This window comes from Carassius carassius, chromosome 24 (assembly GCF_963082965.1).
Source record: "Carassius carassius chromosome 24, fCarCar2.1, whole genome shotgun sequence".
Classification (NCBI taxonomy): Eukaryota; Metazoa; Chordata; class Actinopteri; order Cypriniformes; family Cyprinidae; genus Carassius; species Carassius carassius.
In genome coordinates, this window is record NC_081778.1 from 15,095,905 (window position 1) to 15,121,127 (window position 25,223).

A 25,223-nucleotide genomic window follows, 5' to 3' on the forward strand; every position below is an offset into this window, starting at 1 on the left:
GATTTTCCGTTAAAACAAATGTGTTTCACTCGTTAAGAAAGATTGACCTATGTTTTGCTGGTGTAGGCTACTACAAGAAGACTAAACATCTTGGAACGACGTGCAAAACATCATTATTAGGCGAATTTTAATGCGTTAAAACATAAGTGGTCTGTCCTGTTACGTTGAAAGGCGTGAAAACAATTAGGCTATACGCAACAATCCTGAAAACCGGTTTAATGCCTTAACCTGGTGTGGTGATAACTGTCTGACCAGTCCTTGACCACATTACTGCGAGAAGTAACGTTAGTCTGGCTAATGAAGCTAAGGAGAAAGACTATTTGGTTTTGTGACCTGCGTTAGTGCTCCGTCGGGAAGAACAAACGCTCGTTGTTTTGAATCATTTAGAGCATCTTGGTATCCGTCCGCTGGTTTGGGACAGGTGTGCTGTACATTTATCTGACACAGTGTTTTTGTGTGGACTGGCACGGTTTTATTTTTCAGATAGTCCACGCAGTGAAAGATGATGGGCGAGGACCGAAAAATATGGACCACGGACAAATCTCGCAACTCAATAGAGGTAACGTTAGGCTACATAGTGAAGAAAGGCCATTTATATGTCCACTTCAGTCCAAATAGTGTTTAAGTAGCCTAAATCACTTAAGTACAATAATAAAACAATTAATAATAATAATAAAAAACAATAGTAAGATTCAAAGTTAGTAATTAAGTTGTTAACATAACATTGAGGTTATAGGCTAACTCAAGTATTTAACATAACTGTCTCAATCTCAATCTGTCCCGAACTATAATGGGTCACACACTGGTCACCTAAACCTCTATGGGTCCTTTTCTACTGTCCACCTGTGTGATGTCCTCCACCCTCCTTTCCAGACTCAGTATAAGTATAAGTATTGATGTCAGACTGCTAACTGTAGTATTGTTCACTGACAGTCAAACAAACATGCTGTGCATCAATTACTAAAAATAACACTGAAATAAGATATTAAGGATTTTTGTAAGGTAGGTGAATATTGCTTTGAATGCTTTCATCTTTGGTATAGTATTGTAACTGATTGCTGTGTTATGAAAGTGGATAGTGGGGTATCCACTTTCATACAAATGCTTGTTGTTTTTCTGCATTTTTATTTATTTTATTAAGTGTGGAAGAAAAAGAATATTAACCTAAAATGTGCTTGATATGTTAAATTCCTAAATTAATGTTATTTTAGTCCAAAAAAAAGAAGAGTAGAAGCTGTTTAGTAGTCCAATTTTAAATATAAAATATTAAAGATTTTTATTCATTCTATATACATTATGTTAAATCAACAAAACAAATTTAAGTGTTAGTTTAGAATGTACAAAAACGGGTCATCAAAATTTGTGTCATAATTTAAAAATGAACTGTTACTTTTAAAGGATCTTTTTTACTTATTAAGATAAACTGTATACAGATTTTAAAATATATAATATAAAATGTTGAAAGCTGATGAGGAGGGAAACTACACCTGCATGTTCATTTAAATATTTTTCAGAAATTGCTAAGAATATGTTTTTGAAAATCACGTTTTTCTGTGGTTGAACTTATTCTGACAGTGTTGATTTCTTCTTGTCAGTCTTTTTGGTCTGAAACTCCTCCAGAAACCATGTCTCCAGCCATCTCCAGAACTGCTGCAGGGGAGATCAACCATTGGTGGAGCCAACTAAAGTACCGCCTTCAGCATAAAAAAGGATGGAACGAAATGTTGGATGAGACCTTCCTCATGCAGAACAAAAAGTAAAGAACTAACTATTACCCATATAATAAATTAGAAACTACATTTTCATTTCAACAAAGAAATGCTCGTGCTCTGAAGGCAGTAAAAGAATATCGTGCTTGTAAGTTTAGGTTTTAGACTTTGGTTCTGTCTAAATGAATAAACATCTTATTTTGTAAGTCTTTGCTGTGTTGTATACATTGTATTCAGCTGCTTCTGTGTCCGCTTTGCGGTGTAATATTTTAGTTATGTAAGTCAAAGGGTGATTTAAGTTCAATATTAAACAGTTTAGAGGTAGAGAGGCTTCAATCGATTGGCCAGGGATCAGATTTGGTCGATTTTGCTCATGATCGGCCTGGATGACCAACCGATCAGCCTCACTTTTTCTGATTTTAAACCGATCCGTTTTGTTCAGCCGCACATTCTGGCTCTCTTCTCTCCGACAACCACTTCTCTCACACACACATCTCTTTCGCTCCGGTTAAATGGTGTATTTAGTATAGGTGTATATAGTGTATTATGTATTGTGTATTATTTTAGTCATTCCCTCTGGTTTCCCTCTTAAATAGTTGAGAAAGAGAAGTTATGTTGTGTAACAGTATATTGAGTCCATGAATAAACTCTTAAAGGGGCCACAGCCCAATATTCCTGCTGCTGTCTGTCATGTTAATCAAAGAAATAAAATCACTTTCTGCTCTTGACTGAATATGTTTTATAACTTGGTAAGCATTAAGACTACAAAAATTACCTTTGATAAAAATGTACAGTTGATTACTTTAATTTCTGCAGTATTTCTTACCTGAATAAAAACTTACTTAACATGAAAAACGTAAGGCCCGTTCACACCAAGAACAATAACTATAAAGATAACGATATTAGCGTCCACACCAGCGAACGATATTGTCTGTGTATTTTAAGCAGACACGCGTCTGCTGCTTTAAATTCTCGAGCTCATTACAGCAGGATCGATTCTGATTGGTTGGCTATGTTTTTATCTTTCATCAGAAAAAAAAATCGTTCTGAAAGTGATTCCAACGATATCGTTTCTCTGTGCCTTTATCGTTATAGTTGTGGTGTGGACTCCACTATTCTTTAATATTGAGAACGATTTTTAGAACTATATCTTTATCGTTATCTTTATAGGTATCATGCTTGGTGTGAACGGGCCTTTAGTTTGATAGCTCTATTTATTCTATTGCATGAATTTGTGCTTTTGTTTGCAATTTTTTTTATTGTTTTTATTTTATTACCGACTTTTTACTTGTTTTTTTTTTTTCTGAAACTTTGCGTTGAAGAAAAGTAGATTTTTGTTTGTATATGCTGTCAATTATATCGGAAATCGGAATAAAATCGGAAATCGGCACGACCAAGAAAATTGCCAAAGTCATTTTTCTTTACGTTCTACAGAGTAAATGACATTCCCCTGTTTTCCGCCACTAAGGAGAATAATGCAGCTAGTATAAAGAAACTGCTTGACTGTTCATCAACTAATATCTTTGAGAGAGGTAAACCACACTTTTTGCCATTATTTACTGGCATAATGAAAGACAAACGCATTATTGACTGTGGAACTGACATTGGGTGTGCAATTCTAGGTGAACTTGGAGAGACGGCTCTGCATGTTGCTGCGATGAATGATAATTTTCATGCGGCTGTGGCATTAATGGATGGAGCACCAGAGCTTATCAATGAGCCCATGACCTCGGAACTCTACCATGGTCTTCATTTAAAAAACAAAAACTTCCTCAAACCTTTAATGCAATTTAATAACTATTTGTAGATCTCATGAATGTGTGCTCTGTCTGGCAGGTTTAACAGCCCTTCACATTGCTGCTGTTAACCAGAATATTAACTTAGTCCAGGAGTTGATAAGCAGAGGAGGTGATGTGGTGGTACCCAGGGTCACAGGCATGTACTTCCGCAAAAGAAGAGGAGGACTTCTGTACTTTGGTGAGATGGATGTTTCTATTCTATTCATTTTATTCAATCTGATTATTTTATTAGTTGTGGAGGAGCATTAGGATAGATGTAGTATTTCTATTGTAGTATTTGTAGTATTGTAGTATTTCTATTGACTATTACAAAAATTATTAAATAAATAAACTGTGTGACTGTAGGTGAACACATCCTGGCATTTGCGAGCTGTGTGGGTAATGAAGAAATTATATCTATGCTGATAAAAGCTGGGGCTAATATTCGGGCCCAGGATTCCCTGGGTAAGTGGAAATAAACTTTTCTCACGATCTGATATATATGTCTGCATCTGTGGTTGTAACTCTTTCTCTCTCTCATGAACAGGTAATACCATCCTTCATCTTTTGGTTTTGCAGCCCAATAAAACAACTGCATGTCAGATTTTCGACATGTTGATGTCACAAGATGCAGATCTGGACCCCGCTATCCCTCTAGACATGGTACCTAACTCCAGAGGCCTCACACCATTCAAACTCGCTGCAAAGGAGGGCAACCTCGTGGTACTTCTTCCAAAAACATGCATCTTATCTAGAATGGAATTGCATGGTAACATTTCACAGCATTTAAAGAACACTGCTCGATGTGTTTGTGGTGTTGCACAGGTCTTCCAGCACTTGGCTAACCGCAGGCGGGTCATTCAGTGGAGTCTAGGACCATTGTCCTCCTACCTTTATGACCTCACTGAGGTTGACTCCAGGGAGGATGACCTCTCAGTGCTTGAGATCATTGTCAGCAGTCAGAAAAGAGAGGTGTGTAAATGTATGCAGGACGCAATACAGCTTATCAAACAGGACCTGACAGGAAGAACCTGAAAAATTCAAGTCGAACAGTTCACTACACATTAATGAAGGAAGAACTCATCCGTATCAACAGGTTTAATCAAATCGCTGTAGCTGGGCTGTTCTTAGTTCATCTCTTAACAAAGGGCTTTGTGTATCCTCTCTTGTCTCAGGCCAGAAGGATTCTTGAGTTGACTCCAGTTCGACAGCTTGTCAGACTGAAGTGGAATCTGTATGGGAAACATTACTTCAGGTGCCTTACTATCACATACGATAGAAAAAAAACAGCATTTAATTTAGTTAGTAAGTATTTTTATTTAATTAATAAACTAAAAATAGTTTTAGCTGTCAAATTAAAGAAATACGCTGACCTAATTGACTATTTTTATTAGTTTCAACTAAGTGAACATTACTTAAATATCTACATTTCTTAATTCCTTTTTAAAAAGTACAAAGAAAATTGAAGGCAACTGGCTTGTCTGTTTATAGGTCAATAAATTACATTTATGGTGAAAAATATATTAAATATTTATCTTTTATATATAATAGATATATAATCTAGGGTCTAAATGTAATGTCACAGAAAAAAGTTAATATAATTATGTTTGAAATGTAGGTTTATATTATATGGAGGTTTTAAGGAACATTATGATATGTCAACCCTGTCGTACCTGTTTTTCTTCACCCGACTCTTATTCAAAAGCTTCAAGATTTTCCACATATTTAACATTTTTCTGATTTTATCAGAACATATTTCCCTTTGAAAGCAGTGAGGTGCTATGAAACGATGTTTAGGAATCCAGCCACACTGACGATGTTGCTCTATTGATCTGTTTTCAGGTTATTGATGCTGGTGTACCTGCTGTATATTAGCATCTTCACTTTGTGTTGTATAAACCGCCCCCTGAAGGACATTCCTGAGAATTACACCAAAGCAGACAACGACCAGACCATAAAAGTGCAGAAAAGCTTTATGGTATGAAACTAATTAATCAATTTTATGTATCTGTATATCAAAGCAATGTTATATCTGCAGGAACAAAATATATTTTGTATGTTTAGGAGAGCTATCAGACCTATAAAGATCACCTGCGATTAATAGGAGAAATTATCAGTGTCATAGGAGCCATCGTGATTCTGCTGATAGAGGTCAGCATAACTTTTTCTGGCATTAGAAACATGTTATAACTAGTGAAATATTACTGGTATTATGCCAAAACACTCATTATCATGAATTATTTTCAGATTCCCGGTATTTTGAGAGTGGGAGCTAAACGCTATTTTGGCCAGTCTGCCCTCGGAGGACCCTTCCATATCACTTTGTAAGTTCTCTCTCTCTCTCTCTGTTTTTTTTTTTTATTTCTGAAGAGTGTTGAACCTTCTTCTCCTGTGTTCTACTTTACAGATGCAAAAAAAAAAAAGTAACATAATAAATTACTTTCCATAAAAACCTTTTTTAGGGAGTAACGCAATCCATTAATAATCCATTAGTTTTAAAAGTAACTATATATATATATATATACACACAAACCCTATTCAAAAAAAGTTGGGACACTGTACAAATTGTGAATAAAAACAAAATGCAATGATAGATGACATATCAAATGTTTAAACCGAGAAAATGTATCATTTTAAGGGAAAAATAAGTTGATTTTAAATTTCATGGCATCAACACATCAACAAAAAAGTTGGGACAAGGCCATATTTACCACTGTGTGGCATCCCCTATTCTTTTTATAACAGTCTGCAAACGTCTGGGGACTGAGGAGACGAGTTGCTCAAGTTTAGAAATAGGAATGTTGGCCAATTCTTGTCTAATTCAGGCTTCTAGTTGCTCAACTGTCTTAGGTCTTCTTTGTTGCATCTTCCTCTTTATGATGCGCCAAATGTTTTCTATGGGTGAAAGATCTGGACTGCAGGCTGGCCACTTCAGTACCCGGATCCTTCTTCTATGCAGCCATGATGTTGTAATTGATGCAGTATGTGGTCTGGCATTGTCATGTTGGAAAATGCAAGGTCTTCCCTGAAAGAGACGATGTCTGGATGGGAACATATGTTGTTCTAGAACTTGGATATACCTTTCAGCATTGATGGTGCCTTTCCAGATGTGTACGTTGGCCCATGCCACACACACTCATGCAACCCCATGCCATCAGAGATGCAGGCTTCTGAACTCAGCGCTGATAACAACTTGGGTTGTCCTTGTCCTCTTTAGTCCGGATGACATGGTGTCCCAGTTTTCCAAAAAGAACTTCAAATTTTGATTCATCTGACCACAGAACAGTTTTCCACTTTGCCACGGTCCATTTTAAAAGAGCCGTGGCCCAGAGAAAACGCCTGCGCTTCTGGATCATGTTTACTAGATATGGCTCCTTTTTTGACCTATAGACTTTTATCCAGCAACAGTGAAAGGCACGGTGGATTGTGTTCACTGACAATGTTTTCTGGAAGTATTTCTGAGCCCATGTTGTGATTTCCATTACAGTAGGGCCCGTCTAAGGGCCCGAAGATCACGGGCATCAGTATGGTTGTCCGGCCTTGACCCTTACGCACAGAGATTGTTCCAGATTCTCTGAATCTTTGGATGATATTATGCACTGTAGATGATGATAACTTCAAACTCAAACAATTTTTCTCTGAGAAACTGCTTTCTGATATTGCTCCACTATTTTTCGCCGCAGCATTGGGGGAATTGGTGATCCTCTGCCCATCTTGACTTCTGAGAGGCTCTTTTTATACCCAATCATGTTGCCATTTGACCTAATAAGTTGCAAATTGGTCCTCCAGCTGTTCCTTCCAAAATGTTTCATGAAATCCAAAATGAGCCAATATTTGGCATGACATTTCAAAATGTCTCACGATATCCACGAATTATTCCATTCCTTTTTTACTCACAATTTGTACAGTGACCCAACTTTTTTAGAATCGGGTTTGTGTATATATATTTACAGTTAAAAAAAATCACTGTTTCTATTTTCTGTTTTGACATTTTGAAATGTAGGCTCATTTATTTCTGTGATGGCAAAGCTGAATTTTCAGCAGTTATTCAGTCTTCAGTGTTACATAATTTTTCAGGAATCATTCTAATATGCTGATTTGGTGCTCATTAAACATTTTTTATTATTATCAATGTTAAAAACTTTTCTTTTACACATATGAAATATGTAGTTGCCCACAATTGGACAGTCATAAAGAGTGGTGCAGGTATAACGTCAGAACTGGCAAGCCTGTGGTAACTTGACGATACTTTGACATTATGTTCTACAGCATAACCCGCACACACATAACGAAACATGTATTTTAAAGCAGTTATGTTTATTTCTGAAAGCATGTTATTAATAAATAACTAAACTATTCGAATGAATGCACAGAGACTTTGTTAGGCACTTGATCTTTACTCTTGGTAATGATTACAATTGATTTTTGCTAGCTAAAATGCAGAAATGTTGCTGTGTGGCATTCTTTACTTACAATAAATTAAAAAACCCAGATCCACACTGCCAAATATACTTTTATATACTGCCGAACAAATTGTTAAAGATGGTTATACTATAGTTAGTGTAGCAAAAACCACTGTGACAGTCCGACCTAATACGGCTCAGTTTGTCTACATATCTTGCTCTGGCGAGCGGCAGAAGTGATTCTATGTAGGCCACACAGGGTAAATGCAGTGCTTTTCCAGTCGGGGGAAAGTCACACCACACCCCCAGCTATGACGAGACATTGACAGAGTCAACAGGAAAATCAAGAAGGAACCAGCAGCGAATTAGTCTTGCCAGTCCTGACATCATACCTGCACTACTCTATAGGTGGAAATCAGTATGAAATCTGCATTATTATGTTGAATGAAAACCATTTGCCTGCATGCATTAACTCACACCTCATTTCCTTGTATTTCTGTGGCAGAATCGGCTACGCGATACTGGTTGTGATTTTGTGTGTGCTGCGGACCATTGGAATTGCAGAAGAGCTTGTGCCAATGTCTTGGGCCTTGATTCTTGGCTGGTCCAATGTTATGTACTTCGCTAGAGGTTTTGAGATGCTGGGACCTTATGTCATTGTGATTCAGAAGGTGGAGGGTTTAGCTGGGGCAGCTGCTCATACTTGTCAGTTAGTAGACCCAGTATAGCTTTATAATGTACATGTGTGAATGTTCTTTTGCAGACAATCTTTGGAGATATGACAAAGTTCATGTGGTTGTCCCTTATCTTCCTTATTGGTTCCTCTTCTGGTTAGTTCAAATACAGTTGAATCAAAAGATACTCATATCATATGCAAATCTGTAATGTAAATAATGTCTCCTTCCTCAGCCTTGTGGGTCTATTACATAACTCAAGATCCTTCAGCTTTACCATCATACCGCTCATTCCCCATCACCCTCTTCACTCAGTTTGAGATGAGCATTGGACTGATAGATTTGCAAGTGGACAATACGTTGTACACCCATCCAGTCGTGCACACTATCCACATCTACTTCAGTGTGACCTCTTACATCCTCCTGTTCAACCTCCTGATCGCCATGATGAGCGACACACAGTGGAGGGTCACCCAGGAACGCGATGAACTCTGGAGGACCCAGGTTGGTAGTGTAGTTAGTACAACCCCACACTAATTGTTCTAAAAGCATGCTGGGTAAACATCAGTTTCTCTGATCATAGGTGGTGGCCACTAATCTGATGCTTGAACGGAAGTTACCACTGCGCCTGTGGCCAAGACTGGGCATTTGTGGTCTGGCGTTTGGCCTTGGAAAACGCTGGTACCTTCGGTAAGGATGCCTTGAATCACAATTCCAATGCAAAAGCATCACAAAACACTCTCAGTTTAATTAGTCTTATTTATTTACAATATCTCATGATTCCAGAGTGGAGGGTCGCAATGACCCATTGGTGCAAAAGATGAAACGCTACATTGATGCATTCTCAAAGAAAGCAGAACCAGCTGAGGAGGAGGAAGCAAGCAAGAATGACCCTGGAAACGATCCACAGCAGACCAATTTTATTGTGGAAAACAGGCCTAAGATCCAGAGGAGACCAATAAAATGCTGGCAGCTCATTCGGCAGAGTATAGAATGTGAAAAGAAAGAAAATGTGGATTGCCTAGATATTAGTTATGTCTAAAAATGGCTCAAGATTAAGCAGAATTTGTTCTTATTTCTGAATAAATACGCTTTCTATTGATGTATGGTTTAATAGGATCTGACAATATTTGGACGAGATACAGCTATTTGAAAATCTGGAATCTGAGGTTGCAAAAAAATCTACATTTTGAGAAAATCGCCTTTGAAGTTGTCCAAATTAAATTCTTAACAATGCATATTACTAATCAAAAATTAAGTTTTGATGTGTTTACGGTAGGAAATTAAAAAATATCTTCATGGTACATACTCAATATCCTCATGATTTTTGGCATAAAAGAAAAATCGATAATTTTGACCCATACACTGTATTTTTGGCTATTGCTACAAATATACCCCAGCGACTTAAGACTGGTTTAGTGGTCCAGGGTCAAATATATAAAGCTGAACTGTGCACCATCAATATTGTTAAATACAACAGTGTTTGTTTAATTAAGTAATGCAAAAAGAGACATTTTAAAGAGAGAGTATGTGCAGTCCAGTACATCATGTGAACATTAGATAGTGCAAATAAACTTTGTGTAAATGATCAGTAGAGTTAGAAATAAGTGCAACTGTAATACAAATTAACGGCACCATTTTTAAAACTGCTTTATAACGCATCTATAATGCTGCATAATGCACGTTGTACAATAAAAAGCTTTACACTGTGTTGATGGCCCAAAGGCCCCTATTTCTGACTAGAATCTTTAGAGAAAAGATGATTATATTGAGTATTTGTTGAGTTATGATATCCTATATATATAGGTGATTTCAGTGGGTTTAGATGATGTTCGGACATCTACATCTTCTGACAGATGTACTGTAAGTATAAGCTGCAGGAAGATGGGCGCCAGCTCCGTTCAGGTGGTTCATTTCCAGCCAGGATGCCACACTCTCCAGGAAAGGATTGGTCTCCCCAATATCTATGTGCGTGCATAAGAACCACAGTCAGTAATAAACTACATTTAAATTAATGTTTTCATTTAACAGTGCCTCCCTTAAGTGCCTCCCTTAGTTCCTATTTTATGTGAATTTCTGCTGTAAAAAAAAAAAAAACTAGGCAAAAATTTCCAATGATTTTCACATTTTTAAATATTGAGTTTTCTTTTTCCAAAATGATTGACTTATTTTGTTTTGTCCAGAATCAGAGGGAGAAAAAATTTAGCATTTTTTATTTGTCAAAAATATAAAAAGTAATTTAAGGCACTAGGAGGCACTTCAAAAAACAACTGGTCCCATTTGAACCATAATTATTTGCCCACCTCACTGTCAATGCAGTGTTGTTAATCCATGTCCATTCATTTGTCCCCAAATGATTTAGCCCAATCCAGTAGTGCAAACTCCCTTTCCTACTCAGATACATCTGTAGAGATGAGATATTGCCAAAAAGCATATGAATACACTAATATGCTAATCAGTTCTGTTAGTTTTAATTTCACTGTATATTTACTGTTTGCTGACCTGTACACGTTCATTAGTGATGACAGCAAGATCTCCTCCCATTCTCTGGCATTCCTTCCTGCTTTGCTGCCAGGTGAAACGGTTTTGAGACAGGAAGTAACAAGTATTCTCAAACCTCAGCCAGCCCTTGCCACAATCACTGCACAGACGCTCTGCACACAGACATTTGTGGGGGGGAAACAAGGAAACACTGAAGTGAAGGAAAAAAATACGGGCGGAAAAAAATTCCAAACATACATAAAACCTTTAGAAAACTGTACCTCTGTTGTTCACAAACTCACGAGGAAGCTGGTAAACCTCATGGCATTTCTTCAAGCTACATTCCTGTTCCGGTGGAGACCTTTCAATCTCCTCTACCTTCTGACATGGCTGCGTCCCAGTCACTGTTCAGAACACAATGTAACAATATAACCTCTATAAAACCAACCATGGCAATCACCATTTCCACCAAAATACCATAGTTACTACAGTTATTTTAGTACTGTGGAGCCATAATAAAGTAGTCTCAGCCTCAGAGCAACACGCCCAAGGAATGTTGGCTGAACATCTGATAAACATTGTCACATGGTAAAGTGACACGGAGACCTCGAAACAACAAGTTAATGCAAAAGGTTTTCAGAATCTTTCTCTCATTTTGGATAATTTTATTTTTTGTTCAAATTTTCCTGACGGTGAACTACATTGTTTTTCATACTAATTTTAACCCAATGATTGTTCCTAAAACTGCACCCCACTTGTGATCCTTGAAAACCATTAAAAATTCATAATCGTTCTTGATTATGATCTAAAGACCACTTTAAAGAAAATTGTGTTTTTATCTGTTCTCAAAGTTTTAATTAACTCTGGGATACTACTCTGGTATAAAAAGATGTTTATGAAAATGTTTATGAATTTAAAACAGTTTATGTGTATGGAGAAAATTGCAGATGGTTTGCAGAAATTGCAGAACCCAAGATGGTATTTTAAATGTAAAATAGTTTAATTCAAATTTTATTCGAGTTTACAAATCAAAAAAATAAATAAAGCTGCATAACATACTGAAGGTCGTAAGTGGCTCTTTAGTAGCCCATGTCAAACCCTGTTTTTATACAGTCTATGGTCAAACCCTGTAAAGGTAATGTGAACCATGTTATAATAATAGTTATTTATTATAATAGTTATTTATTATTTATTCAATAGTTATTTCATTTAATTATTATTAATATTATTATTGGAAATTACGTAAGCTTATATTTTTCTTGTTTAGATCCATTAGACACAAAGCCTGTTTTCAATATCAAAAACGATGTGGTAGGCTAATTATAGCGTATTTTTTAAAGAAAAACAAAATGGCCCCAAGTCTAAGACAATAAAAGTGTTAAATGAACGCTGTAACGTTACGTATAAAAGATGGTCATACTTACACTTCATAAACAGTAGAAGGACCACAATCAGCAAAAGGACGCAGATGACAAAGAGAACCAGCGAAACGATGCGGTAAACACGGATTTTCCGGTGGATATCTAGCGGTGGATCTGGAGAAAAACATCATACATGTGTCGTTACATGGACCATCAAATGACGGAAGTCAACAGATGTGCACTCGCAACATTCATCACCTGAATCCGGCTTCAGCTGTTTCGGTTCAGACTTGCCGTTTGTGTACTTTCCGAAATTGCACAGTTTTACGTACATGTTTCTGCTAATACAAAGCCGTTTGTGGCTCAGTTCGACGAAGGCCAGGGAATAATCAGCAGGTTTTTGTATTCTAGTGCGCACTTGACCGCAACTCGTCTCAGAAACACTCTACAGGGGGGTCTGACCGCGCGCAGGGGCCTTTGAAGACGTCCACCCAGTCTGTTGACGAAGCTACGTAACATAACACCGATGTGCTCGTATGGAAAGCCGATTTAATACTGAATCTTTAAACTGTGCTAGTATCTTTTTTTTCATGGTACTAATACTTATTTCTTAAGATACCAGTTTCTTTTCCATTAAGTAGTATTTCTCATTAAAGTACTAATGCTTATTCTTGTCTTGTGGTAGCCTACTTGTGTCTTTCTTAAGTTAGTAATACTTACAATTTCTTATTTATTAGATACTAGTACTTATTTTTTGACTGGTATTTAATTATACTCCTCTTGTTGAGAAATTTTTTTTAACTAGTAATAATTTTTTAGTTACTATTAACTTTTTAGACCAGAGATATCCTGAATTTAATAGATACTATAGATACAGACGGTTGGTCTGGGAACGCCCCCGGGAACGCCCCGTCACATGATGTGAATTTAGCCCCTGGGGGAAAACATTGCCTTGGCGCCAATTGAAATACATGGGACAATCATGCCGAAGAGTTGCTGTGTCGTTTTCTGTACCTCCAATAAACTAACAAATTATGAATTGAAGTTCTACATCCTTCCTAATAAATATACAGAACCGGAAAGGATGACAAAATGGCTACAAGCAATAAGTTGTGAGGATGATCAAGGGAAGTTGTGGAATCCCAAGACTAAGCATGTGTGTGTGTGCAGTCGGCATTCATCACAGGCAGGCTTTATTAACATCGTGTTCATTATTAACGTTGTCAAAACTGTGTAAGGTTGTTTCAGAAAGTGGAATGCATATATAATTAGCCTTATCATTCTACCCGAAGCAAAACTATGTAACGTTAGCCTAGTGTCGAACATAAACCCACATAAAAAAGCGTGTGGACACGTAACAACTTAGTTTTGTGTCAGAACTTTTACACTTTCATTCATAAATTCACCCCGTCTGTGTTTGCGAAACGATTGAATCGCGGAATCCAGTCAAAAATAGAACTTGCTGTATAAAGCAGAACGTCAAGGATTTTGGCTATTTTTGAATGAACACATCTACATTAGGGCTGTAAAATATATCAAATATCGATATGGACTTGTGTATATGAATATTAAAGTTAAAAGAGACTACAATTGTTCTACGTGTCTCTGGGAATGAGCGCTCAATATGAGCATTTTTGTCATTCAAATACACACGATGTTCGCAGTGTTTTCCCCCACGCTGACTCCGCCCTCGCCACGCCCCCAGCTATGACTAGATGCCGCCTGTATCTATAACTTTTATATTTAGTGTTTCTGCCCAGTAGGGTAATCGTATGTTTAATATTAATGAGCCAGCAACATATAGGAAAGAGATTATACAGGAAACTGAAACAAGGAGATGGATTTTCTTTTTTAAGGAAACCACATAGAAAACCTTTTTTTTATGTTTTGTAAACACTGTAAATTCTTAAGTAGCCTAATGAGTTGGTCATCGAGTGATGTCTGGTGGCAGGATGGAGATAAGACACTATTTCCCTTTTATTTTTTATTTCCCTATTTATTTATTTCCCTATTTTTCCTCTATTAAAAACAATAAATATCATTCCAGGGCTGTACATTAACTTTTTTTGCATATAGCACTGGTGCTACAGACACTGAATGCATAGGCGGATGGTGAACCAACTCCAGGGTAAGGCTAAAAACAGCCAAATGTATTAAACATCATAAACACGTCTTTTTAGGCAAGAACCAGACATGGGTTTCATGTAGGGTAAATATATATATTTTTTATTGGACCGAATTTTTATTTAACAAGATTACAATTTAATAATAACAACATCAGAAATGTATAATTATATGTTTCCTTTCCACGATTATTCAAACACAGAATAAATTATAGGCTATACATTGTAATGACAGGTAATGACCAAGAGGTGTCATTGTTGGACTGGTAATGATCTAGAGGGAATATACAGAGCTGAAGAGGAGAGACAGTTTTGTTTTCAGTTGTTGTTCACGCTGAAAAGCTAATAAACCGAACACAGAGAGAACTCACGAGTGATCGTCTTTAAAGTATTAATAGATGCCTGTTAAGGATATATACAGGCGTTACATGGTGTCAGAATAAGCTGTGTGTCGGTACCCTTATAGAAGCCATGGCGATGTTTAGCCCACCGAGCGAGTTTAAGTTTGAGAGCCCAACCGAATGGCCAGAGTGGAAACAGAGATTTTGCCGCTATCGGTTAGCCACAAAGTTAAACAAAGATGATGGCGAGACTCAAGTAAGTTCGCTGATCTACGCGATGGGCAGTGAAGCTGAAAAGATATTCAGTTCATTTGAGTTTGCAGAGGAAGATGACAAGAAGAAATTTGAAGTGGTCATAAAAAAAATTTGACGACTACTTTATTCCACGACGCAACATCATACACGAGCGCGCATGTTTCTACCAACGGAGTCAGCAATCCGGAGAAACGGCAGAAATGTACATTAGGACATTATATGAGTTAGCAGAGCACTGTCAATTCGGGACTACAAGAGATGAACATATAAGGGATCGTCTTGTGGTGGGAATAGCAGACAAGGAACTTTCACGCCAGTTCCAGCTCAAAGCAGACCTGACGCTGACTCAAGTGATTGAAAGTGTGCGTCAGACAGAGGCAATAACGCGGCAGGTTAATCTTCAAACCAATCGACCAGACGCTCAGCTGGACAATGTAAATGCTGTCAAAGGGAAGGTTGGACAGTACAGGAAAAAGTTTCAGCGAAGTGAGAACAACAGCCATGGACCCAACACAAAAGAGGAGTGTGGGAGGTGCGGTAAGCCACAACATTCTGATGAAAGGCATTGTCCTGCATTAAAAAGCAAGTGTAATAAGTGTCACAAAAGAGGACATTGGGAGCGTAAATGTCATTCTAAAGCAGTGAGAGAAGTCACAAGCGAACAGCCTGGGCAGACATACTTCCTAGGAGCAGTGGATAAGGAAGATAATGTTGATACATGGACTGTAGGCTTACCTGTAAATAATGTGGTAGTAACCTTTAAAATTGATACAGGAGCCGACGCTACCATTATCGATAGAAATACATTTAAAAAGATGACTCCTAAAATAAAACTAGAACCTCCAGACACACGTTTTGTTAGCCCAGGAGGCGATCTCAGCTGCATAGGCATGTTCCAGGGTACCACCAGCTATAAAGAGAGAAAGTACTCCCTAAAGGTGTATGTGACAGATGGAAAAAGCTGTTTACTGGGCCGCGAGGAGGCAGTGGAAATGGGACTAGTGAAGAGGATGGATGAGGTTGGTGGTGTGTTTGGATCAAGCGGATTATTGAAAACAGAGCCAGTCAGAATAGCCCTGCGCGATGATGCCCAGCCATATGCAGTGCCGACAGCCAGGCGGATACCCTTGCCACTAGTACCACTGGTAAAAAAGGAACTGCAGCGCTTGGAGGAGGAGGGAATAATTGAAAAAGTAACACAGCCGACAGAGTGGTGCGCTGCTATGGTCCCGGTGCTTAAACCCAATAAGAAGGAGGTCCGCATCTGTGCAGATCTCAGGAAATTGAACAGAGCGGTGAAACGGGAGAAGTATGTCCTGCCCACAGTAGAGGAAATAATGCCAAAGTTAGCTGGTTCAAAAGTGTTTACGTCACTGGACGCAGCAAGTGGATTTTATCAGATCCCTCTACACGAGGAGAGCAGGATGCTCACCACTTTTATTACTCCGTTTGGGAGATATGCTTTCCGCCGTCTTCCTTTTGGAATAACAAGTGCTCCCGAAATTTTCCAGAGAAAAATGTCAGAAACTCTGGCTGGCCTGGAAGGGACAGAGATCTTTATGGATGATATTTTGATTCATGCAGAGACAGAGGAGCAACATGACCGACGACTGGCCGAGGTGTTAAAGGTCATTGAAGCAGCTGGACTCAAGTTAAACCAGGCAAAGTGTAAGTTCAAGCAGAGACAGGTTCGCTTTTTGGGTCATCTAATCGACGAGTCAGGTGTCAGGGCAGACCCAAATAAAGTCGCGGGGATAGGAAACTTTCCACAGCCACAAAATGCTACTGAGCTCAAAAGATTCTTAGGAATGGTTAATTATTTAGCCAAGTTCATTCCAGAGTTATCAACAGTGGCCCACCCACTGTACGAACTACTGAAAGGAGACAAGGAGTGGATGTGGGGACCTGCTCAGTGCGAGGCGTTCAGGAACCTAAAGACTGCACTAGCCACAGCTCCGGTACTTACCTTCTACGACGCCAACAAGCCCACCATAGTGTCAGCAGACGCCAGCAGCTACGGGCTGGGCGGCGTTCTTCTCCAGCAGCACGGAGATAACTGGAAGCCCGTGGCTTACTGCTCAAGACGATTAAGTGACGCGGAGAAAAGGTATGCACAAATCGAGAAGGAGTGCCTGGCTAGCGTGTGGTCCTGTGAACGGTTTGATAAATACCTCTATGGACTTGATGGCTTTAGACTGGTTACTGATCACAAACCATTGGTACCTCTCATGAACAGTAAAGACTTAGACTGTGTCCCAATCAGGTGCCAGAGGCTATTAATGAGATTAATGCGCTTCAATGCCATAGCTGAACATGCACCAGGCAAAACATTAGCAGTGGCGGATGCACTGTCTAGGAGCCCAGAGCCATGCTGTGGGGATGGGGTCTGTCATGTGGAGGTGGCAGCACACATCGAGGCTGTCATGAGTCAGGTCCCAGCCACACCTCACCGGATGGCAGAGCTAAGACAGCACACTGAAAAGGATAGTCAGCTCCAGACGGTCATAGGCTTCATCCGGAAAGGATGGCCTGATTATGCTGCAAAGGTGCCTGAGGTAGTCAAAGACTTCTACCAAGTGAGAGGAGAACTATCTGAGATAGATGGTTTGGTCATTAGAGGCAACCGCATTGTCATTCCAACAGAAATGAGGAAGGTCATCTTAGAGAGAATCCATGATGGACACCAAGGCCTGGTAAAGTGCAGAGAAAGAGCTTATCAATCTGTATGGTGGCCTGGAATGTCTGATGAGATAGTAAAAACAGTACAGCAGTGTACATTTTGCAGAGAAAATAGAAACACACAGAGGAAGGAGCCGTTAATACCCAGTGAGCTGCCCTGTAGGCCATGGCAGAAAGTGGCTATAGATCTGTGTGAGAGTAAGAAGCAAAACTACTTAGTACTATCAGATTATTACTCTAGATACCTGGAGATTTTGAATCTCCCTACAACCACTACTAGCCAAGTTATAGCAAAGCTGAAAGCCACATTTGCTCGTTTTGGCATTCCGGAAGTGATAGTGAGCGATAATGGGCCCCAGCTATCTTCAGCAGAGATGAGGGAGTTTAGCAAGGAATATGGCTTCGTTCATGTAACTTCCAGCCCACACTACCCTCAAAGTAATGGGCAGGCAGAGAGGGCAGTTCAGATAGCGAAATCTATCCTGAGACAGCAGGACCCTCTCCTTGCCCTGATGGTGTACAGAGCCACACCCACTTCGTCGACAGGAGTCAGTCCTGCTGAACTGCTAATGGGAAGGAAAATCAGGACCACCTTGCCCACCCTGCAGGACAATCTGAAACCGAACTGGCCTAATGAGGATGTGATCAGACAGGCTGACGCTGCAGCTAAGCAAAGGCAAGCCTATTACTATAACCGCAGGAACGGAGTAAGGACTCTACCCCCACTGAACCCGGGGGATCAGGTGCTAACAAAGTTGGATGGACAGAAACAGTGGACAATGCCTGCGGTCGTGCGCAGCTCCAGTTCTACTCCAAGGTCCTATATCGTGGAGACGGCACGAGGGGACCGTTACAGGAGGAACCGGCGACACCTGCAGGGCATACCAAAAACATTCACACCTGCCACTGAGAGCCCTGACCAGTTTGTTCCTGAAAACAGGAACACTGTGGACACACACAGTGGTGAGACACTAAACACTCCCACACCCACCCAAGGGACTGTGACCATTACTCGCTCTGGTAGAGTGAGCAAAAGCCCAGACAAACTGGACTTGTGATTATGGACTTTGGGTTGGAGGAGGGGGAGGGTAAATCCCATCAAGAAAATGGGGTGTATGGACTTTGAAAAAAAAATGTTCTGAGTTATTGCAAAGGAAATGTACTGTTAGTTGTAAGAACAGTAGTAATGTTTATTTTCATTAGACACCGTTGAGGTGGGAAGATAACAAGACAGTTGTGTTTTACAAAACAAAATATTGTTAAGCCAGAGAGATGTTATTGCTTAACCGTTCATGTTAACTAAGAAGGGCAACATCTTTTAGGGGGGAGATGTAATGACAGGTAATGACCAAGAGGTGTCATTGTTGGACTGGTAATGATCTAGAGGGAATATACAGAGCTGAAGAGGAGAGACAGTTTTGTTTTCAGTTGTTGTTCACGCTGAAAAGCTAATAAACCGAACACAGAGAGAACTCACGAGTGATCGTCTTTAAAGTATTAATAGATGCCTGTTAAGGATATATACAGGCGTTACATACATTATCACTAACATTGATCAATCGCGAGTTTAAGCACTCTTTAAAAAAAAAACTATCGTTAATCACTGAAGCTGTATAAACTGTGAAATGAATCTCACTTATACATCTGCACTTTGTTGTTTATGATGAGGGAATTTGCTGATGAGTTTTATCGAGGACTGGACGCTTCTTTTGTCATTGCATTCCTAAACTCAACAGATTTGTGTGTGATTTAGTTCAAATGCACAACACTGTAAAAACGGCTAAAATGAAATACGGCGCAATGGGAGCAGATCTTAATTTAGACATATGCCGTTATTTTACAGACAAATGTCGAGAGTGCATTATTGCAGCGCGAAAGCAAATTAAAACAATGCGCGAGTGGAAATCTCTCCACTCGCGCACAGATTTCCTTTGCTCTAGCACAAAACCGGACGCGCACGCTCAGATATACGCTGCTCTCGCCCGGAAAGAGTGCGTGCGCTTAAAGCGTGTCTCTCCTCTATCTCAAACTGTGTCCCATGCATGCTCAAATCTCTCTGGGCTCAGTATTATATTGACATGTGTACTCTGGTTGGATGCGGGAGAGGTAGCCTACTCATGTTTATGTAATGATCTGTTTAAATGAAGATATCTCCAAATGCATTCTCACTAGTTCTTTATGTGGTTGACGATATCTCCAAATGAACAGGGAGTCATAGTTATTTTGTTTTTAATTTCATCTTTTAATTTCTGACTAGTAATTATTGTACTAGTTAAATAGTATCTATTTAAAAATTACTAGTAAGCATTTATTAGATACTAGTACTTATTTTTTAGATACTGGTACTTAGCATTACATACTAGTATCTATTTAATAGATAGTACTTATTCATTAGGTACTAATACTTATTTATTAGATGCTAGTATATTTTGTAATTACGACTAGTAACAAATCTTACTAGTCAGATCTGATTTTTTACTCGTCTTTATTTTGACGGTCAACCACCAACAGATAAACTGACTATAAGTGTCTTTGCAAGTGTCAACTTAAGCCGAGTTCAGACTGCACGATTTTCATAGTAGTCTGGTCACTGTTCTTTTCACACTGCATGGCTATCTGCATTCAGTCACTGCTGTGTTAACACTGCACGATGGATCGGCGACAGAACGTTTCACACTGAATGACTTTACAATATATAGGAAGAATCGCCGACAGCTCTGTCTGGCACGCAAACTACGTTACACAACCAAACACCCGCGAGATGTGACAAGGAAACAACGTGATATCACACGTGCAAGACCGGAGCTTTCACGTGAGACTGGGATAGCTCAGATGAAACATCAAACAGACACGGGTGCTCCTGCTAAATTTATACTAATGTATCTTCCATTTCATGGGTCCAAATAGACCAAGAAGAAAGCCTTTTTCTGAAATGAAGCCATGCCTGCTGATATTGTGGTTTATAACTCCTCCCCGAACTCCCTGCTGCTCTGTATCTTGCTCTCTCATTGGCTGTCATCGCCGATGTAGTTTTCAGTCAGAACGCTTTTCAGACAGCATGATTTTGAATCGCAGACAGGTCCAGATATTTAGCATGCCAAATATCTCGCGGGCATCGGCGACTCGTCAGCGATTCTCTCAGATCACGTCTGTGCTCATTCACACTGTGTGATTGTCACTCGTGTGAACGAGCACAGATTTGCCTGTGATTTCGGGCATTTGTCTGCGATTTCTCAAAACCTGTCGGCGAGCCAAAAACTGGGCTAAAATCGTGCAGTCTGAACTCGGCTTTATTCTACCATACTAGATTCTTGAGCATACTAATACTCTAATGAGAGTTAGTTGGCATGTAGTTACAAAGTTGCTTATATTTGATTGATTTAGGGGACCATAAAAAAAATGTAACCATATAAAACATTGCAATTTTTTCAGTTGGGAGTATTAAGCTCACATCAATGAATTAACGTTAGCTCCAGATTTAATATGGTGTTCATTAGCCGCATTTCCACTGTCGGGCCAGTGCGAGCCAGGGCTTAAAGCGGGCTGGGCAGGGCTCATAGCCTCGGGCCAGTAGCTCGAGGCCAGAATAGCGCAGGGTTTCTACAGTGGAGCCTGAAGTTCCGCTGCGCGTCACTAAAACACGCCCTTTACACGCCTCTCAGAACAACGTCACGCAACCTCATCATTTCACCAACAAAGAGAAGTTATCAGAAAACTAAGAAATAAGTCACCGGAACATGCGCGATCACAAAACGAACATGATAAAAGCGGCCGTTTGTTTGCATGCTTTGTTATATATTCAAATTCAAAAGCATCGATGTTTTAACTATAGAATGTGATACATTGATCATATTGATTTAATTTATCAGGACTCAAAATTAATCACACATAAATACACTTATTTCTATTTTATTTATTTTTAACGCTTATGAAAATAGCCTGCTTATTCAGTCGAGTCTGTTTCTGTTTATTTGTAGCCACAGTATGTCACATTTGTCACATTTAGAATGAATGATTATATCTCTATTTTTATAAAAGCTCCCGAACAAAAAACATTATTATATTTTTTTTATGATAGGCAACGTGGAGCTAAACTCTTGAGACGAGGCTTGTGACAGATCATATAAGTTACTAAATAAATACACGATTGTGACAGAGAATAAGAAGCTGACGTCTGATTTCTTCGAGCGGTCGTATTTACCATGTTTGCTATGGTAATGTTAATGCCTAGCGTGCACAGACTTTTGCATCGCTTATAAATATTTCTGCCTTGTATGGTGATTATAATCCATATCAGATCAAGTTATTTCAAACACTCGCTGCTGACTGAAAGTGAGTTTTGAGCTTGACTTATTTAAAAAAGTGTTTAATGCTGGTGTTATAGCTGTTATCTTTCTGAAATGATCCGCAGCGCAGATTCTCTATTTTTATAAAAGCTCCCGAACAAAAATCATTATTATATTTTGATGATATGCAACGTGGAGCTAAACTCACGAAACGAGACGACAGATAGAATGTTACTTAATAAATACACAATTGTGATAGAGAATAAGAAGCTGACGTCTGATTTATCCAAGCGGTCATATTTACCATGTTTACTATTGTAACGTTAATGTTTAGTGTGCATAGTCTTTTACATCGCTTATAAATATTTCTGCCTTGTTTAGTGATTATAATCCACATCGGATCAAGTTATTTTAAACACTTGCTGCTAACTAACAGTGAGTTTTGAGATCAATTTATTTTAAAAAGTCTTTAATACCGGTGTTAAAGCTGTTATCTCTCTGAAATGATCTGCAGCGCTGAGCTCTCTAGACGCGGAGAAACTCCGCCTTTGTTCATAACCCCTCCTCTAGCCCCAGCTGGCCCGCTTTGGCCCAAGGTTTTCGTCGGGCCAAAAAACCCTGGCCGTTGGCCCCGAGGAAGCCCCGGCGAGGCACGATCAAGCCCCGGAAGTGACAGTGGAAACGCGACTGGCCCTGGCACGCACTAGCACGCCCGGTTTAAGCTCGCTAGTGGAAACGCGGCTATTGTGTGTTATAAATAATGATTCTCTTAAACTTATAACCACAAATATGTTAGTATTATGATGTATTATAATTGTTGTTATGATTATTCATGATGATTATTCATGAGTTGATATATTATACTTATATACTTTTATTACGTTAAATTAGCTATGAGTGTGGTATATAGATTAAATGTTAAAACAGCTTGCCATAATCCTCGCCTGCTCTCCTGAAACCTTGAAGTGCTCTCTGGACAAAACAAGATACCTGCTGTCCTCGAGAGAACAAAATATGCAGCTGTGTCCCAGATATGCATTTTACATCAAACTTTTTGGTCATATAAAGACTTTGTCAAATTACAGACCACTCTATAATTAATGCGGGCCATAGTAACAGATATTTCAAATGAGAAACCACTGGGTTAACTATAATGGATAGAGATGTTGCTATTAAAGAGTAGACTGTTTAGGATTAAGCTAAGCACTACCACAGCCGCTCACAATGTCATTTTAAAGGTAAAGAATGCTGCTGTAAAAAATGGGTATTTAACTTGGCAATATATGGAACACCTAAAGGGACATGGTGGTATAATAATATAATTATAATGATATAATTATCCCCCCCCCCCCCAAAAAAAAATTATATGTGCTTTTGCGTTCTCTCATAAATGTTTTGTGTTCTCCAAAATACAGTACTTAGCAGTACTTTGCCAAGAATTCAAAAGTTTTGCAAGCAAACGCAAAAATTTTAAAAGGGAGCACAAAGGTTTTGTGAAGGAAGGCAAGGGTTTTTTGAGTGAACACAAAGTTTCTTTTGGGGCATGCAAACATTTTTAATCCCTAAATAAAGTCCTAAAATCAATCGTAACATTTATTTATGTTCCATTTGACTTTGTTTTGTTCTAATACAGTTTTTACTGTAACCTAAATGCCATTTGTGTGCAACAATGCAACTTTATCATAATAACATATTTTGGTTCTGATAACCTCCATTTCACTGTAGATTTAACCAGATTATTATTATTATTATTTTTTTTACATTGTAGACAATTAACACATCTTTTCATTTTGAGATCAGAATGTTTGTTTTGTTTGATACTTTGCTCTATTTCTCTGACCACTGCATTAGTTGTTTTTTCGCCATCTGTTTTTGTTCCTCTTTATGGCCATTTTCACTTGTCCTGTTTTAGACCAGAGACAGATTGATATTATAGCACACATTGAATGTGCACATAAATGCATGTAAAAAAGAATAACTAATATAAAATCCCAAGTTTATTTTGTAATTTAAACTTGCCATAAATCAAACTCCTAAGATTTTAAAAAGTCATTAAATGGGCATTTTTTGATTCTAGCAATTCTGAAATGTGCAGTGATAATAATTTGTTTTGATAAGAAAGTTTTGATGTGTATAAAAAGTGTGCTACCTTTATTTACTGTATAAGAGCGAATTGAAGAGGGCATGCCATATTCATGCTCTGACGGACTGGTGAGAGTAGAATAAAAATTCCCTTCATCTACGGCCTCTTCTGCAAAGTCATTTGGAGAAAATCCAGTTGAAAAGAAGAAGAATTAGACATGAAAAGAAAACAAGAGAGACGCAAGATTGATATGTGAATATAATAATTCAATCATAAAGCAGCCTCCCCCAAAGAGAAGAGACTCCAGTTTTTAAATTTCAACACTTAATAACTTGTTTATTGCTTATTAAGATTTTATTAAACATTTTACCTTTTGTCTCCTTCTCCTGATTTTCTTTCTCCTTATCCTCCTCAATCGTTGCAATCTCCTCCAACTCCACTTCTACCTCTTTTTTGCTTTCCATTTTGTCTGTCTGCTTATTCTGTTTCGTTTTCCTGTCTAACTTATCAGAGGTCCCAGTAGGTGCAACTCTTTAGCAAAACTGGTTTAATTTCCTATTCCCAACTGTCTGGAGAATAAATGAGTAACTGAAAAGCATTCCACAAGTAAATATGCTGACCTGATGCTAATTCTCTCACCCCAGGATAATTCTGAGCATCACACATGATCTGTTCTTTTCCCGCAACTTCCTCATTATAGTCCGGCAAGTTGCCACGATATCCGTCACTTCTCACTTTTCATAATGTCAGAATTACTCAAACCTCTAGTCATGTCTTATCCTAAAGGAAAAGAAAATTCAAACATATCAAACACTGTTTCTATGAGTTGCTGGTGTCTTTATCAGGGGTCTCCAAACTCGGTCCTGGGCAGAGTTCAGCTCCAACTTGTCTCAACGCACCTTCCTGGAAGTTTCTAGCATGCCTAGTAAGACCTTGATGAGCCTGTTCAGGTGTGTTTAATCAGGGTTGGAGCTAAACTCTGCAGGACAGTGGCCCTCCAAGACCCCCGGTCTATATGGTTAAGTGCTGATTTAGTATTATTAAAAATGG

General features: G+C 38.8%; 2 protein-coding genes across 5 annotated transcripts; one reads left to right on the forward strand and one right to left on the reverse strand.

The window, feature by feature from the left end:
* Positions 1–235: 235 nt before the first annotated feature.
* LOC132102907 (transient receptor potential cation channel subfamily V member 5-like) lies at positions 236–9,606 on the forward strand. 3 transcript variants are annotated; one of them, XM_059507625.1, is made up of 17 exons: positions 236–559; positions 1,596–1,756; positions 3,144–3,241; positions 3,332–3,454; positions 3,546–3,686; positions 3,854–3,952; positions 4,035–4,150; positions 4,313–4,459; positions 4,663–4,742; positions 5,330–5,465; positions 5,552–5,638; positions 5,735–5,811; positions 8,396–8,561; positions 8,654–8,720; positions 8,800–9,068; positions 9,148–9,254; positions 9,351–9,606. In XM_059507625.1, the coding sequence occupies exons 1-17, from the start codon at positions 503–505 to the stop codon at positions 9,604–9,606; spliced, it is 2,187 nt and encodes a 728-aa protein (XP_059363608.1). In that variant the 5' UTR covers positions 236–502. The 3 variants fall into 3 exon arrangements, with proteins under 3 accessions (XP_059363608.1, XP_059363606.1, XP_059363609.1); XM_059507623.1 differs by having other exon boundaries at positions 239–559; positions 4,035–4,210; XM_059507626.1 differs by lacking the exons at positions 9,148–9,254; positions 9,351–9,606 and having other exon boundaries at positions 240–559; positions 4,035–4,210; positions 8,396–8,520; positions 8,800–8,937.
* Positions 9,310–24,736, reverse strand: LOC132102909 (CD209 antigen-like protein D). Of its 2 annotated transcripts, XM_059507629.1 has the most exons (7): positions 24,544–24,736; positions 24,240–24,341; positions 12,470–12,580; positions 11,327–11,449; positions 11,067–11,218; positions 10,868–10,968; positions 9,310–10,528 (listed from the first exon to the last, which is right to left on the reverse strand). In XM_059507629.1, the coding sequence occupies exons 1-7, from the start codon at positions 24,635–24,637 to the stop codon at positions 10,405–10,407; spliced, it is 807 nt and encodes a 268-aa protein (XP_059363612.1). In that variant the 5' UTR covers positions 24,638–24,736; the 3' UTR covers positions 9,310–10,404. The 2 variants fall into 2 exon arrangements, with proteins under 2 accessions (XP_059363612.1, XP_059363613.1); XM_059507630.1 differs by lacking the exons at positions 24,240–24,341; positions 24,544–24,736 and adding an exon at positions 12,665–12,870.
* Positions 24,737–25,223: the final 487 nt, after the last annotated feature.

Bases quoted from the DNA above. Each gene is read 5' to 3' on its own strand.
- LOC132102907 (XM_059507623.1), top strand. From the start codon at position 503: ATGATGGGCGAGGACCGAAAAATATGGACCACGGACAAATCTCGCAAC. The intron at 560-1,595 runs GTAACGTTAGGC...TCTTCTTGTCAG, and splicing joins AATCTCGCAACTCAATAGAG to TCTTTTTGGTCTGAAACTCC. The intron at 8,721-8,799 runs GTTAGTTCAAAT...CTCCTTCCTCAG, and splicing joins CCTTATTGGTTCCTCTTCTG to CCTTGTGGGTCTATTACATA.
- LOC132102909 (XM_059507629.1), bottom strand. From the start codon at position 24,637: ATGGAAAGCAAAAAAGAGGTAGAAGTGGAGTTGGAGGAGATTGCAACG. The intron at 12,581-24,239 runs GTAGCACACTTT...GTTTTTCTCCAG, and splicing joins CTCTTATACAGTAAATAAAG to ATCCACCGCTAGATATCCAC. The intron at 10,969-11,066 runs GTCAGCAAACAG...TCATCTCTACAG, and splicing joins TCACTAATGAACGTGTACAG to ATGTATCTGAGTAGGAAAGG.